General features: G+C 47.3%; 2 protein-coding genes across 2 annotated transcripts in view; one reads left to right on the top strand and one right to left on the bottom strand.

The window, feature by feature from the left end:
* NANOS1 (nanos C2HC-type zinc finger 1) lies at nucleotides 7–7,300 on the top strand. Its single transcript, XM_021399494.1, has 3 exons — nucleotides 7–1,142; nucleotides 2,190–2,530; nucleotides 5,950–7,300. Exon 1 carries the CDS (start codon nucleotides 25–27, stop codon nucleotides 790–792), a length of 768 nt encoding a protein of 255 aa, XP_021255169.1. The 5' UTR covers nucleotides 7–24; the 3' UTR covers nucleotides 793–1,142; nucleotides 2,190–2,530; nucleotides 5,950–7,300.
* Nucleotides 5,059–12,398, bottom strand: part of EIF3A (eukaryotic translation initiation factor 3 subunit A) — a 28,665-nt gene continuing 21,325 nt past the window's right edge. Inside the window, exons 18-22 of the mRNA XM_021399473.1 lie at nucleotides 11,763–11,854; nucleotides 9,063–9,880; nucleotides 7,983–8,160; nucleotides 7,460–7,629; nucleotides 5,059–6,100 (exon numbers count right to left, since the gene is read on the bottom strand). Of these exons, the coding sequence (XP_021255148.1) occupies nucleotides 5,865–6,100; nucleotides 7,460–7,629; nucleotides 7,983–8,160; nucleotides 9,063–9,880; nucleotides 11,763–11,854 (1,494 nt within the window). The 3' untranslated portion in view covers nucleotides 5,059–5,864. The remainder of the gene's footprint in view (nucleotides 6,101–7,459; nucleotides 7,630–7,982; nucleotides 8,161–9,062; nucleotides 9,881–11,762; nucleotides 11,855–12,398) is intronic.

Here is a 12,398-nt window from a genome sequence, read left to right as displayed (position 1 = left end):
GGGCGCTCCCGGACGGCGCCCCCCATGGAGGCCTTCCCCGGCGGCAAGCTGGAGCCGCACCGGCACCTCCCGCCCGTAGAGCGCCTGCCGGGCTCCCGCTACGGCGGCCGGAGCCACAGCGCCTGCGGGAACGTCTTCAACTCGTGGAACGATTACCTGGGGCTGGCCACGCTCATCACCAAGGCCGTGCGCCCCGGCAAGGGCTTCGGCGCCGAGCCGCCCGCCGTGGTGGTGGCGGCGGCCGAGGAGGAGGAGGAAGAAGAAGAGGAGGAGGAAGAGGCGGCGGGGCCGTACTTCGGGGGCGCGCTGGACTTGCACGAGCTGGAGCTGTGCGGGCACCACCACCACCACCACCACGGCGAGGGGCTGCTGGAGGAGCGCTTCGCCGACTTCAGCCCCTTCCCCGGGCGCGGCGGCCCCGCCGCGGTGCTCTTCGACTGCTCGGGGGAGCACGCGGGCCGGGACGGCTCGGCTCACGCGTGGGGCGCGGGCGTGGTGGTAGCGGGCCGGCTGCCTGCGCACCCGCGGGCCGCGGGGCGCCTGCTGAAGCCCGAGCTGCAGGTGTGCGTCTTCTGCCGGAACAACAAGGAGGCGGTGGCCCTGTACACCACGCACATCTTGAAGGGACCCGACGGCCGCGTGCTGTGCCCGGTGCTGCGCCGCTACACCTGTCCCCTGTGCGGCGCCAGCGGGGACAATGCCCACACCATCAAGTACTGCCCGCTGTCCAAAATGCAGGCGGCCAAACAGCTCCGGCACGCCCGGACCGCGCTGGGCAAGAAGGCCCGCTAGGAGCGGGGCGCGCGGGGACTGGCGGGCGGCTTCGGCGCGGCGGGGACGCCCTGTACGTGTTTCTTGTAAGAAATATATATATATGTGGTTTTTAAGAAAATGGGATTCACCGCGAGATCCGACGGGGGCGGCGCTCGGAGCGGGCGGTGTCGCCCCCTGCTGCCCCCCGCTGCTGCCCGCCCGGCCCGGGGCAGCGGCCGCCCGCTGCCCGACGGGGACGGAAGGGGTCCGAGCCGCTCCCTCGGCCGCCTTAGAACCGTTCGCGTTTCTCGCTCGGTGCTCGGCAGCCCCTCCGCTGAATGGCTGCACCCGGGGCGGGGGAAGAACGGGACGGTGCCGCCCGGCTCCCTGTGCGTAACAGGGAGCGTTGGGGGAGGCCGGGAGGAGGGAGAGGAAAAGGACGGGAGGGGGCTGCGCCGTGAGCCCTTCCTGCGGGGGGCGGAGAGCGGGCCCCGGTGTGTTTGCGCCGGGCGGTTTCTGAGGAGACCCAGGCAAAGCGGAGCACGGTGCAGAGCTGTCGAGAGGAAGGTGATGCGTTTGTAAGGCTGAAGAGCGCGGCTTTAACTGGTTGCATGGGGGGAGGGATCCACCCGTGTGGTTACCGAGTAGCTTTCGCGTACACCGAACACGGGACGTAGCTCCGGGGAAGGGCTGAGTGCCGCCACAGGGCTGCGCCGCTCTCAAGAGGTAGGGAATTTGTTTTTATGGCAACTGAAGGCAGAAGGAGCAGCAGCAGAGCTGTGAGTCGCTTCGGAGCCCTCTGGAGCCCGGAGGCAGCGCAGAGGGGTTCTGCTGTGGATGGCTTTACCCGGAGTCACCTGGAGGGAGAGAAAGGCAACGGATCCTGATGGGAAAGGGAGCTGGGCAAGCGAGAAGTGAGGGCGTTGGTACCACGTACCTCGTGGGAAGCTGCCCAGCGGGATGGGAGAGTGGCAAGGAAGTGGGACAGGCAGGAGCGGGGTCAGGATGTGCAGGGTGGGCTGGAAGGGCTAAAGGTTCATTATTCAGAACTGCTGTTGGCTCGCACAGCTGCGAACAGGGTTGTGAATGGAAGTGCTCACTTCAGTCTTCATCAAATCGCTCCAGCGATGGCGTGAGATCTAGTTAGCAAATGTAAAGGGACTTGCATAAAATAACACCTCGCCGTGGCTGCAGCTGGCTGTATGGAGCTGCCTGTTCGTTGTGCTAGGTCCCAGCTGTGTGCTGTCTCTCGTGCTGTGGGGCTTGCCCTGCAGGTTCTCAGCTGGTAGAATTTAGGTGTGTTTGATTTTGTGATGTCTGTCTCCACCGCAGATTGGGATTGAGCTCCAGTGTAACGCTGTGGAAAAAAAAAAAATCTGTCTCTTAGTTAGCTTCTTGTGGGAATACTGAAGATGAGTATATGTGTTTTAATTCAGTTGACTGTTTATGGACACAAAAGCAAGAAAGGCGTAAGGAAAGTTCTCTGATGCTTTCCGAGGGGACGTTCTGCCAGGGCTGCGATACACCTGCCTCCCCCGCTCTGTAGATTAAGCTACTCCATAGCAACTGCCCCCATTGCACTGCCTGGGAGCTTGTCAACACCGCAGGATGTCTCCTTGCCTTGGATGCCGGCTCCGTCCTCGTGCAGCGCCTGTCCCTGCCTTCCACCTGGGAGAGAAGAAAGCTGCTCTTGTGATGGTGGCTCCAAGTCGTCCTGCTCTCCGTGTGCACCTGCCCTGCATGGCATCAGGCCTGGGAGCTGAGCCCCAGCACTAAGGTAAGGCAGCAGCAGTGGCTGGAGAGAGGAGCTGTGGGTGGGAGGGGTGCCAGCCTACTGCAGCCTGAACTCCTGGAGCCGCTTCTGAGCGCCAGCACACTCTGCAGCACCGAGCAGGCAGAAACACACCTGCTCGTGGTCACTTACAAGTCTGTTATGGTAGATACCGCTTATATAGAGACTGAGACAGCTTATGGTAGTAACCTAAAATCCTAGGAACAGCATGTGCCTCAATCTGCCACCTGACCACGTTGGAAGCATTACGTGCTCCACAGAAGATGTCTTGTTAAGCCTGATGCTGTTCTCATTTATTCTGCACGCATCTGCAGATCTGAAGATTCATGGCTGCCAGCTTGAACCAAGCATTTTGTCTTCAGAAAACCGCTTTATTACAGGGAAACATTCGTCACGCTATCAGTGATGGAATATTTTCTATGGTGATATTCTGATGAGGAATGAGCAGAGTACCAGGCAGCCTCAGGTGGTATTAGTCTGGGCAAAAAGCAGACTCCTCCTGATGGAAAACTCTTCAGATGTGCTGATAACTCACTTCTGCTCAAGTCGGGCCAGTGTGGTGCCTTTCAGCCACAGCTGTTCCTGGCATGGCAGCATGGGAAGAACTGGGTTCTTGTTATGCCACTAGCATACCTATGTTCTGTAACAATGCACGCTGCAGGGACTTGTGCCTGAGTAACAGGTTTGTTTTGAATCTGAATTTCACTGGCAGTCTAACTTTACTTTGTGGGTGGACAGAACTTACATTGTAGTTACAAAGGAAACTTGCTGTTCTATTTACTACTGTGGCCCTTTACTGTCATAGCACACTATCCCAGTGTCTCTATCCCAGCAGCGTGCCGGCCAAATTCCCCCCTTGCCAGCCCCTGTTGGCAGTAGGTGCAGGTTTCAGCTGCTGGATTTGCTCAGAGATGTCTGACCACTGTAGTTCTCTTAAAAAGATCAAGCAGTGAAATAAATACACGGACATGTCTGTGTAGCTCACATCTTTCAGGTGTTTCTCAAGCTGCCTGGACCTAAGCATTTAGTAATGTTGCCAACATATATAATGATTTCCATTTAAAAAGTTAAGAACACAGACTCTGGAACAGTTTCATCTGGTGCAGTTACCTTTAGCTCCATTTATCCCCATGCAAATATGGCTGTACAGATAAAATTCAGCATATATAACTGAAGATATAATAACTCCTTATAACTTATTGATGACTGGAAAAAAGCAAACGTTACACTGATGTTCAAAAAAAGCCAGAAGGAGCCATCTGAGAAATGACAGTCCAGATGATGTCATGATATCCTTGCACCCAAGTTAGGATGTTAGGGAAGAACCCAAGAGCCTTGGGTTCTTCTGACAGGTTAGAGGAGCGTCTCTCCTCTACTCAGCACTCAGGAGACCCCACGCTCCTGCCTCCAGTTTGTCCCCAGTACAGGGCAGCTCTTACCAAACTGGAGCAAATTCAGCAGAGCACCGACAAGACCACAGGGGCTGGAGCCTGTGGGCAGGAGGCAGGGCTGGTTCAGATGGGAGCAGGGGAACTTTGGGGGAGTCCTGCCAGCTGCTAGCAAGTAGCCCAAGGCCATTGTAAAGCCAGGCTTTTACAGCACTGTGTGGGCAGTGAGATGAGAGGCAACAGGTAAAGGCTGAAAAGATATTTAAGCTTTTTCACTGTGGGAGCAAAACAAGCACTCCTTGGAGCTTTTCAAGACCAGCCTGAGTAAGTGTGGTTTGGAGTAACGTGATGTGACAGATGTGACAAGGAGTGGGACCAGAGCCCTCCCAGGATCCCATTTAACAGGCGCTACTCTGTGATCTGCTGCCACCAAATGCTGCAAGTAGAGCAACAGGTGCCTGAACAGCAGCCACAGCCTGCTACTCCAAATCCAGGAGGTGGCAAAGATGCCATTCTCTTGTGCCATCCTTTGTGGGAGCATATGATCACTGATTTTTGTTTAGAAAGCACTAACTATGAGGGAATTCTGGAACTCGGCAAATGAAGTGACAAGCTCCAAAGGCACAAGCTCCTGGCCCTCAGGTTGGATGGCCTAAGAGCAAAGTTCTCCTGAGAAACGAGTAGGACCTGGAAAGGGCAGGAAAAGGACAAGAAGAGAAGCACTACAACTTTTGTTCACACACAGTAATATTAAGCAAGGTTTAACTCAGGGAGTAACTAGCCTTTGTGTTCTTACATTCTCCTTCAGACAGTACAGAAGCAGGTATGCACACACAAAACAACACTTGAACAGCTCTTCTACATCAAAGCACGCTGCAGGAAGTTACTAAAAAGTCAAGATGCTGTAGAAGCTAATTCCATAAGTTGTTTATTTATCATTGAAGGAACACACAGCAGCAAGTTCTGTGTTGGCTTCAGTATGACCGGATAGTTAATTGTTATTCTGCATCCCAAAATCAAAGTCAACACAGCCATTACTACAAATCACTGTTTTGGAAAGGGAAAGAATTTACCCTGAAGACAAAGAATTGGGGGAAAAAAATCCAACAACTTCTCCAAAACCACACATTTTAAATATGACAATATTTATAAATCCTTGAAAGGCATGAATTATCCAGTAATGGAAAAGCAGTTGTGCTATTGCAACAGAAAATACATAGCAATATGCTTACCAAAACACTTAAATTGTAAAAGCTTGGAGTTCTGTGTCTGCACACTGCAGCAGTATACATTACTGGAACAATGACCGCAACATGGCTTCGTAGGCTTTATGTATTCAAGTAAATCTACAGAAAAGATCCCAGTGTAGCTAATGCTCATAATGTGTATTGTATTTAATTCAAATTTAAACAACTTACTGAATTCAGATGCTAAAACATCTCCCAAACTGCCTGCCCTCAAAGACTGTAAAAAGAGGGGGAGGGTTACATTTTTTTTTTCCTTTTTCATTTTTTGGCAAATTATGGAAATTGATCCAGCTCTGCTTTTCCACTAATTCCACTGTGTGAACCGAGGCGTTCTCAAATGCATGTTCAGCAATAATACCCCATTCCAAATTAAGACAGACTAAAAATATAAGGGTCAGCTTGTTTTGGTGTGAAATAGAGGCATTACTCAAGACTGCCTGCTTCTTTTTATTTTAGCAACAAATGATTTTGAAATTTCAAAAACTGGCGTTCAATTTCCAACCTTCTGCTGTGAGTTTTGTGCATGATCAATCTATATGAGTAAGTAATTCAAGCTCATGCTTTCGTGTTACCTCAAAACATTTGTTAAAGAATTCCCATTCAGAATGTTTATAAGCACAAATATAATCTGTGGATTCGATCAAATCAAAGCTAAAACATTGGTTAAACTGTTTTGATATTCGCTTAGCGTCGTACAGTGGTCCACCCTTCTTCATCTGTCTCATTTTTAGTACGACGAATGGGCTCACGCTCCTTTTCTGTTTTCCAGGACCCCTTCTCCTTCTCCCCATCTCTCTCTCGATCTTTTGATGCTGACGGGGGAGCAGAAGCTGGAACAGCAGCAGGAGCTGATCGCCGAAATGTTTCCCGTTCTTCCACTCGTTCTTCTCTCCTATCGTCGGAACGCCGCCATGAGCTTGCTGCAAACACAGAAGACATTAAAACCACTTGTTGTCACGGTCAACCAGCAGCCTGCAAGAGTTTAAACAAACAAGCCTAGCACTGACAGTCTGAGTTACGGATTCTCAGCCTTGCCAAGAGTTAATACGACGATGACAGCCAAATGCACAGCTTAATTTTATAATGAAGTAATGGACAGGAACTACTCGTGCCTCTTAGAGATTCACGATTGCTGTCAGCAAGTGAAGTGTCGTTTTTAAAGCACAGTAACTGCAATAAGAATGTTCTAGTGATGTACATGGCTTTACAATGTAAAATACATCCTTATATTATCAGAATTAAAAGCACAAAAGCATCTCTTTAGAAATGATTGAAAAATATGTAGGTGTTCAGTGTCTCGACAGCCTTTTGCTGTTCAGCATTCTTGAACTCAGAGGTAGACGTGACACTGGATTACACAACTCCCCCCATACTAGTCTTCAGCATTCTTCACTATATGAAGAATTGTTCATTTCCACCAAAAAGAGCTTAAGAATTATACCCCAGCTATGAATGAACAAAGCAGTGTCAAACACCAAACCAGACGATCAAACAATAAAGCAGTTCTTGATATATTTTATAGGTAGATGTATATATCTCCCCACACTGGGAGCCCTCAACCTTTCTGCCAGCTGAAGTCCTGTAAGGTGTGTTCTCTTCCAGTGCACTCTGCCATGAGCTGCATGACAGCACCCATGTTCAGGGAGCACCAGCGCTCAAGGTAGAATGCAAATGGAATTCTGAACCTGAGAACTCCAGAATGGGAAGATGTGGTATCTCAGGCTAAATGTCTTTGCTGTTACTGGTTCGGTTTTTTTTGTTTGGTTGGTTCGGTTTTTTTAGGAGACAGCAAAGTATAAATGAATGTACATAATTAAAACTCATCAATGTACAAAGTTAAAGTAGGTTATTCATCAAAAATAAATACCACTAATAGCGTGAAACCTGTAAGGCCTTATTTGCAAATATTTCTCTCAGTTTTGAGAAACGAGCCAGAAATTACTTTGTGGGGCAGCTCTCTTGATAATGGAATGATAAAAAAAATTCATTCACCTCAAATGTAATGCTACAGCGATAACTGGAGACTTAAAGTGTTTTCATTCTACTGCAGATCTGAGCTGCTACTACGATAGAAAAGAGCAGGACTGAAAATAAGACTCATGGAGAATTTCTCAATTATACTACTGCTTCTTTGTGTTATGTTGTTACATACAGGGTGTTTAAGTGGCTGGGAAAAAAAAAAAAACATTTATCACCTTTAATCATGTCCTAACACTGCCAGAATAACATGGGGGACCTGTAATAATGGCGAGCCTTTAGAACAATAAAATAAAACATACGTTCTTCACGGTCGGATCTGGGGGGAGGTCCTCTTCTGAGTGGTGGTTCTCTGTCATCAGCGCGGCGATCTCTCATGTCACGGCCACCTCTGTCCCATTCTTCACGACGACTTGAATCCCTCCAGCTAGATGTCTCCTCAGCTGGTCCTCTTCTCCAACCAGCATCATCCCTTTTGCCATTCAAAACAAGAAATAAGATGAAATGTTAATGTTTTATCTTCGCTACAGAAAGAAGTGATGATGACACGGATGTTTTCAGGTCCAGTGGGTCTCTATTTAATATGCTGACTTCCAAAATCTATTCTGGAGCTTAACATGAAATAGGAAGTACAGGGGAAAAAACACAAAATATTTAAAAACAGAAAAGCATCCGGGGATTCACTCTGTTAACATCTTAAAAACAACGAACCACTACGCCATTATCCATTTACTACCTTCAAGAACTCAATCTCTTACACACCCACCACAGCTCATTTCACTGCGCGATGTCATATTCTTCCTTAATTAAACAAAGGAGTCAAACCTGGGACGCCTGTAGCGATCCTCTCGATGCTCAAAATCCCTGTCTCTGTCAAATTCCCGGTCTTTCTCGCTCTCGTCGCGATCTTTGTCCCTGTCCCACTCGCGGTCTCCAGGAGGCCTGGAGTCTCGGGGAGGCCCCCAGCTGTCCTCACGGGCCTTCTCGCGCTCCCTCCATCCCCCTGTAGGCAACAAAAAGTCAAAGGGATTTATCACCAACTTCTGATCCCCCTACAGACAAAGGTGCGTTGACTTCTCTCCCATAATCTGTTTTGTCACGTGGCTTGGATTTTTTTTTAATAGGAAAAAGCTACCGGAGTGCAAATATAAGGACCTGTGACAGTGTTGGTACTGGTTTGGATTACAGAATTAATGTCTACTTTAAAGAGTTGATGTGGCACCTGTAAAAATGTAAAATAAAAATATGGTAAAAATATAAATGTGAATGAAAAAAGAACAGCAACAAATTCAAATACAATCAGAAACAAGTAACAGTCACCAACACTGCTACTTTGGATTAGAAATAAACCACACAGGAACCGGATCGTAGGACAATTCAGGTTGGAAGGGTCCTCTGAAGGTCGTCTAGTCTAAAATCCTACTCAATGGAGGATGTTCAAAAAAAGTATGGTAAAAATAGGAAACAAGAAAAAAACCTTATCAAAACCAGACCCACATGAATGATGCAATGACGCATCAAAATCCTTCCTAGCAGATTAATTTCAGATAGGGCAGGGAAAGAGATCAAGGCACACTCAACTAGTGAGAATGTTCCTCCCCCACCAAAGTATTAAACCTGTATATCTTGTTCTTGCATATAAGTGAATACCACCATTACTACGTGACCTTTAGATACAATCCAGGCAAATAATAAGTACTGGTGATTTTGGCCATGCACGGTTTGTTTAATTGAACCAAATGAAAAGGATTAATTATCCTAAGTAAAGGAAAGTCCACGTTAGCAGAACTACTCCAGACATTTTCAGAGATGATTCTCCCATCTCTGGTGTCAAATATATCACACCCATTATCTGCTGGTCTAACCACGCTTTGGAGGAAAAATTACTGTATTATTCTGCATTACCTGGTTTACCAAATGGTCTCCAAGGACCTGGCCTTGAATCTTCACTGCTACGCCACGGCCCCCTGTCGTCATCTCGTCTGGAGAGTCTGTCGTCATCTGCGTTACGCCACGGTCCTCTGTCGTCATCCAGCCCTCGCCTGGGACCCCTGTCGTCATCCAGCCCACGCCTGGGACCCCTGTCGTCATCTGCAGCGCGCCAACTGCCTCTGTCGTCATCTGCGCTGCGTCTAGGGGGTCTGTCATCATCCAGCCCACGCCTGGGTGGCCTGTCATCATCTAACGCCCGTCTGGGTGGCCTGTCATCATCCAGCCCACGCCTCGGTCCTCTGTCGTCATCTGCTGCGCGCCAACTGCCTCTGTCGTCATCTAAGCTGCGTCTAGGGGGTCTGTCATCATCCAGCACACGCCTGGGTGGCCTGTCATCATCCAACGCACGCCTGGGCGGTCTGTCATCATCCAACGCACGCCTGGGTGGCCTGTCATCATCCATTCCACGCCTGGGACCCCTGTCATCATCTGCAGCCCGCCAGCTCCCTCTATCATCATCCAAGCCACGTCTGGGAGGCCTGTCCTCATCCAAACCACGTCTGAGCGGCCTGTCCTCGTCTCCTTCACGCCGAGGTGGTCTGTCTTCATCCCCTTCGCGCCGAGGTGGCCTGTCCTCACTTGATTCCACAGAAGGCCGTTCTTTTTCCTCTGCAGGACCTCGTCGGGGCAGATCATCCCCTCTCCGAGGCAGATCATCGCTTCGTCGGGGCAGATCATCGCTTCGTCGGAAAGGTCTTTCATCATCTCTTGCTTCTCCTCGGCGCCAATCTCTGTAAAACCACAAGGAATAAGCGAGTAGAAACTGACATCTAGAACAGCTCTACATATAAGACAGTGTTGCTGACTCCCATCAAAATCACTTCTGAATACCTGATATATGGTTGCAAGTACATTTACAGAGCTTGCAGTTTTCAAATTGCCTTAAGTGCCATACGAAAGTGATAGGTCAGCTCCCCTACAGATCCAGTAAATACTGACCAGTTTATTATTCTTTTAAACATTACAGCTGCTTAGTAGTCTCCTTTGGCCATCTACTGCAATACAACACAGAAGGTGGTTTTGCTTCCACATCAAGCCTAATTTGACAAACTCTGTATCTCAAAGAACTCGTATTAAAAATAAAAACCACAATCATGAAGTATCCCCCATCTTCACAAACACACCAACTCCAAATTCCCACCCCCATTTTCACAGATGATGGCACAGTTTCAGCTCAACAGACTGGTGATGCTCTCACTGACAAGCATGCAGAACTGAGTACAGGGACAACTACTGCTGCCCACCTGCAAGCAGGGTGCAGGCTCTGGCAGACTAAGAGGACTTATAGGGATTCTCCTCACTAGGAGGTAGGAGGGATAAAAAGTACTGGTGAGAGTTTTCACTGGGCTTACTGAGTCATCAGTTCATCTTTAGAATACACTTGGCTTCGTAACACTGAAAGGATCAGACATTACTGAACAGTAGTTAGAACCTTCTGCCTTGTCACTCCCCTGGAGACAGTATTTAGCTTAATGCCCACAGAAGTCATGGTAAGGAAAAGACTAAGAGCACTGGAATATGCTGATCACCTGGAATCCTGTACTCTGGGGATTGCTGCACAAGACAGTTGGCTGCTCTGTAACTGTGAGGATTTGTGTCCTAATTTTACATGCATGTCAGACCTGCTCCATGAGAAATCAATGCCTGCCAGACATTTTTTAGCTGCAAGCTAATGCATTAAATCTGAAGCATATAAACAGATGCATTAAACGCTTCTGCAATACGTAAGTAAAATGCTTCACCTGAGTTTCATGCCATTTTTGATGTTGCAATTCAAGAGAAAGTGGATCACTACCAAGAGCAACACAGCTTTTAAAGAAAGCTTGAAACACTACTTTGTTTGTCAAGAGATCTTATTCCACTACATTAAAAGAAATTACTACAGGGAAACAGTAAATTGATTAGCTTCCACAGTCAAAGTAAGCTATAATGGATTTAAATTGCTGCACTGGAAATTAAGGTTAGACATTTATAAATATCTGTCTGTAAGCCTAATCAAGCAATGAAATATACTGCCAATTAGAACAAGCAGTGGTATTTCCATCAACACAGGCTTTTAAGAACAACTAGACATGTTTCTTCAGAAATATTTTAAGCACAATTCATCCTGCTGTGAAGCAGAGGGACAGACAAGTTTTAAAGATCCTACTTTCTACAACTGTACAAGCAGTCTTCATTATTATTGAATGTATCCCAAACATCCAAAAGCATAGATGTGATCAAGCACTTTTAAAATAGCTTTCAAGACACTCAATTTTGACTTTCTTACAATAATTGTCAGTTTTCTAAATGGAAAATCTCTAGGAACTCTCCATCTTTTCAGTGTGTATTTCTGCAATTGCCACCAGTGTTTCAGGGGGGCAGAAAATTATTACCTAGAAAAGAACCCAAGTAAGTTTATCAGATGTAGAAGGCATCAGCCAGCCTTCAGGTATCTAACCTAAACAGAAAAGGAACATCATCTGAATGCAGTTGTGAGACAGAATCTCTTGTTTTGAGATTCTTAAAAGCGATTAGAAGGTAACTTAGAGAAATGTAAAGGCATGAGATATTACGGTTAGTGCAGCTTTAAAAAAAAAAAGAGAGCCCACACATACTGAGCCCAGTCATCACCTTTCCACTGGTGCTCGTCGCCATTCAGATTCCGTCTCGCCACTTCTTCTCCAGGAGCTTTCAGACTCCCCCCTGTCACCCCAACGAGACTCCTGTATGTCAAAGGGAAGTAGGAATATCCTCTTGAATACTTCAAAATAAAGATTTCCAGTATTTAAGTTATGCCTTCCACAGCATAATGTGCCATTAAAAAAATCATTTGTTACGCTGTAGAGAATACTGACCTATCAGGAGGTTGAATAACTGAACATTATTGTTCATAGTAACATTAGGATCCCTTTGTGCCACACACTTTACTAACAAGGTAGGAGGATACACGAAGAGTTAATGCACTTATTCATAAACTTCTTAGTGTATGAACAAAAGGAGAAGAGTTAACACACAAAGATGCTTTACAAATTTCACTGTCCTGTAGATAACAGTAGTAGGAGTGAATATATAATCTCTTTGGTTTTCAGCTTTCTAACCAGATCAGAAAAAGTAACAGAATAGATCATAAGCTCTCTGTAGCACAGACCATTTCGTCCTGGGTTTACACAGCACTTAACACAAGACCTTAAGGCACAAAACAGTTAAGGTATTTTGATTCACCCACATTGCTTAGAAACAGGGCAGAGGAACAACAATTCCTTTTTT

Source organism: Numida meleagris, chromosome 5, assembly GCF_002078875.1.
Source record: "Numida meleagris isolate 19003 breed g44 Domestic line chromosome 5, NumMel1.0, whole genome shotgun sequence".
NCBI lineage: Eukaryota > Metazoa > Chordata > Aves > Galliformes > Numididae > Numida > Numida meleagris.
Note: the sequence above shows the minus strand (reverse complement) of the source record. Positions and strands in the feature narration are given on the sequence as shown.

Bases quoted from the DNA above. Each gene is read 5' to 3' on its own strand.
- NANOS1 (XM_021399494.1), top strand. From the start codon at position 25: ATGGAGGCCTTCCCCGGCGGCAAGCTGGAGCCGCACCGGCACCTCCCG.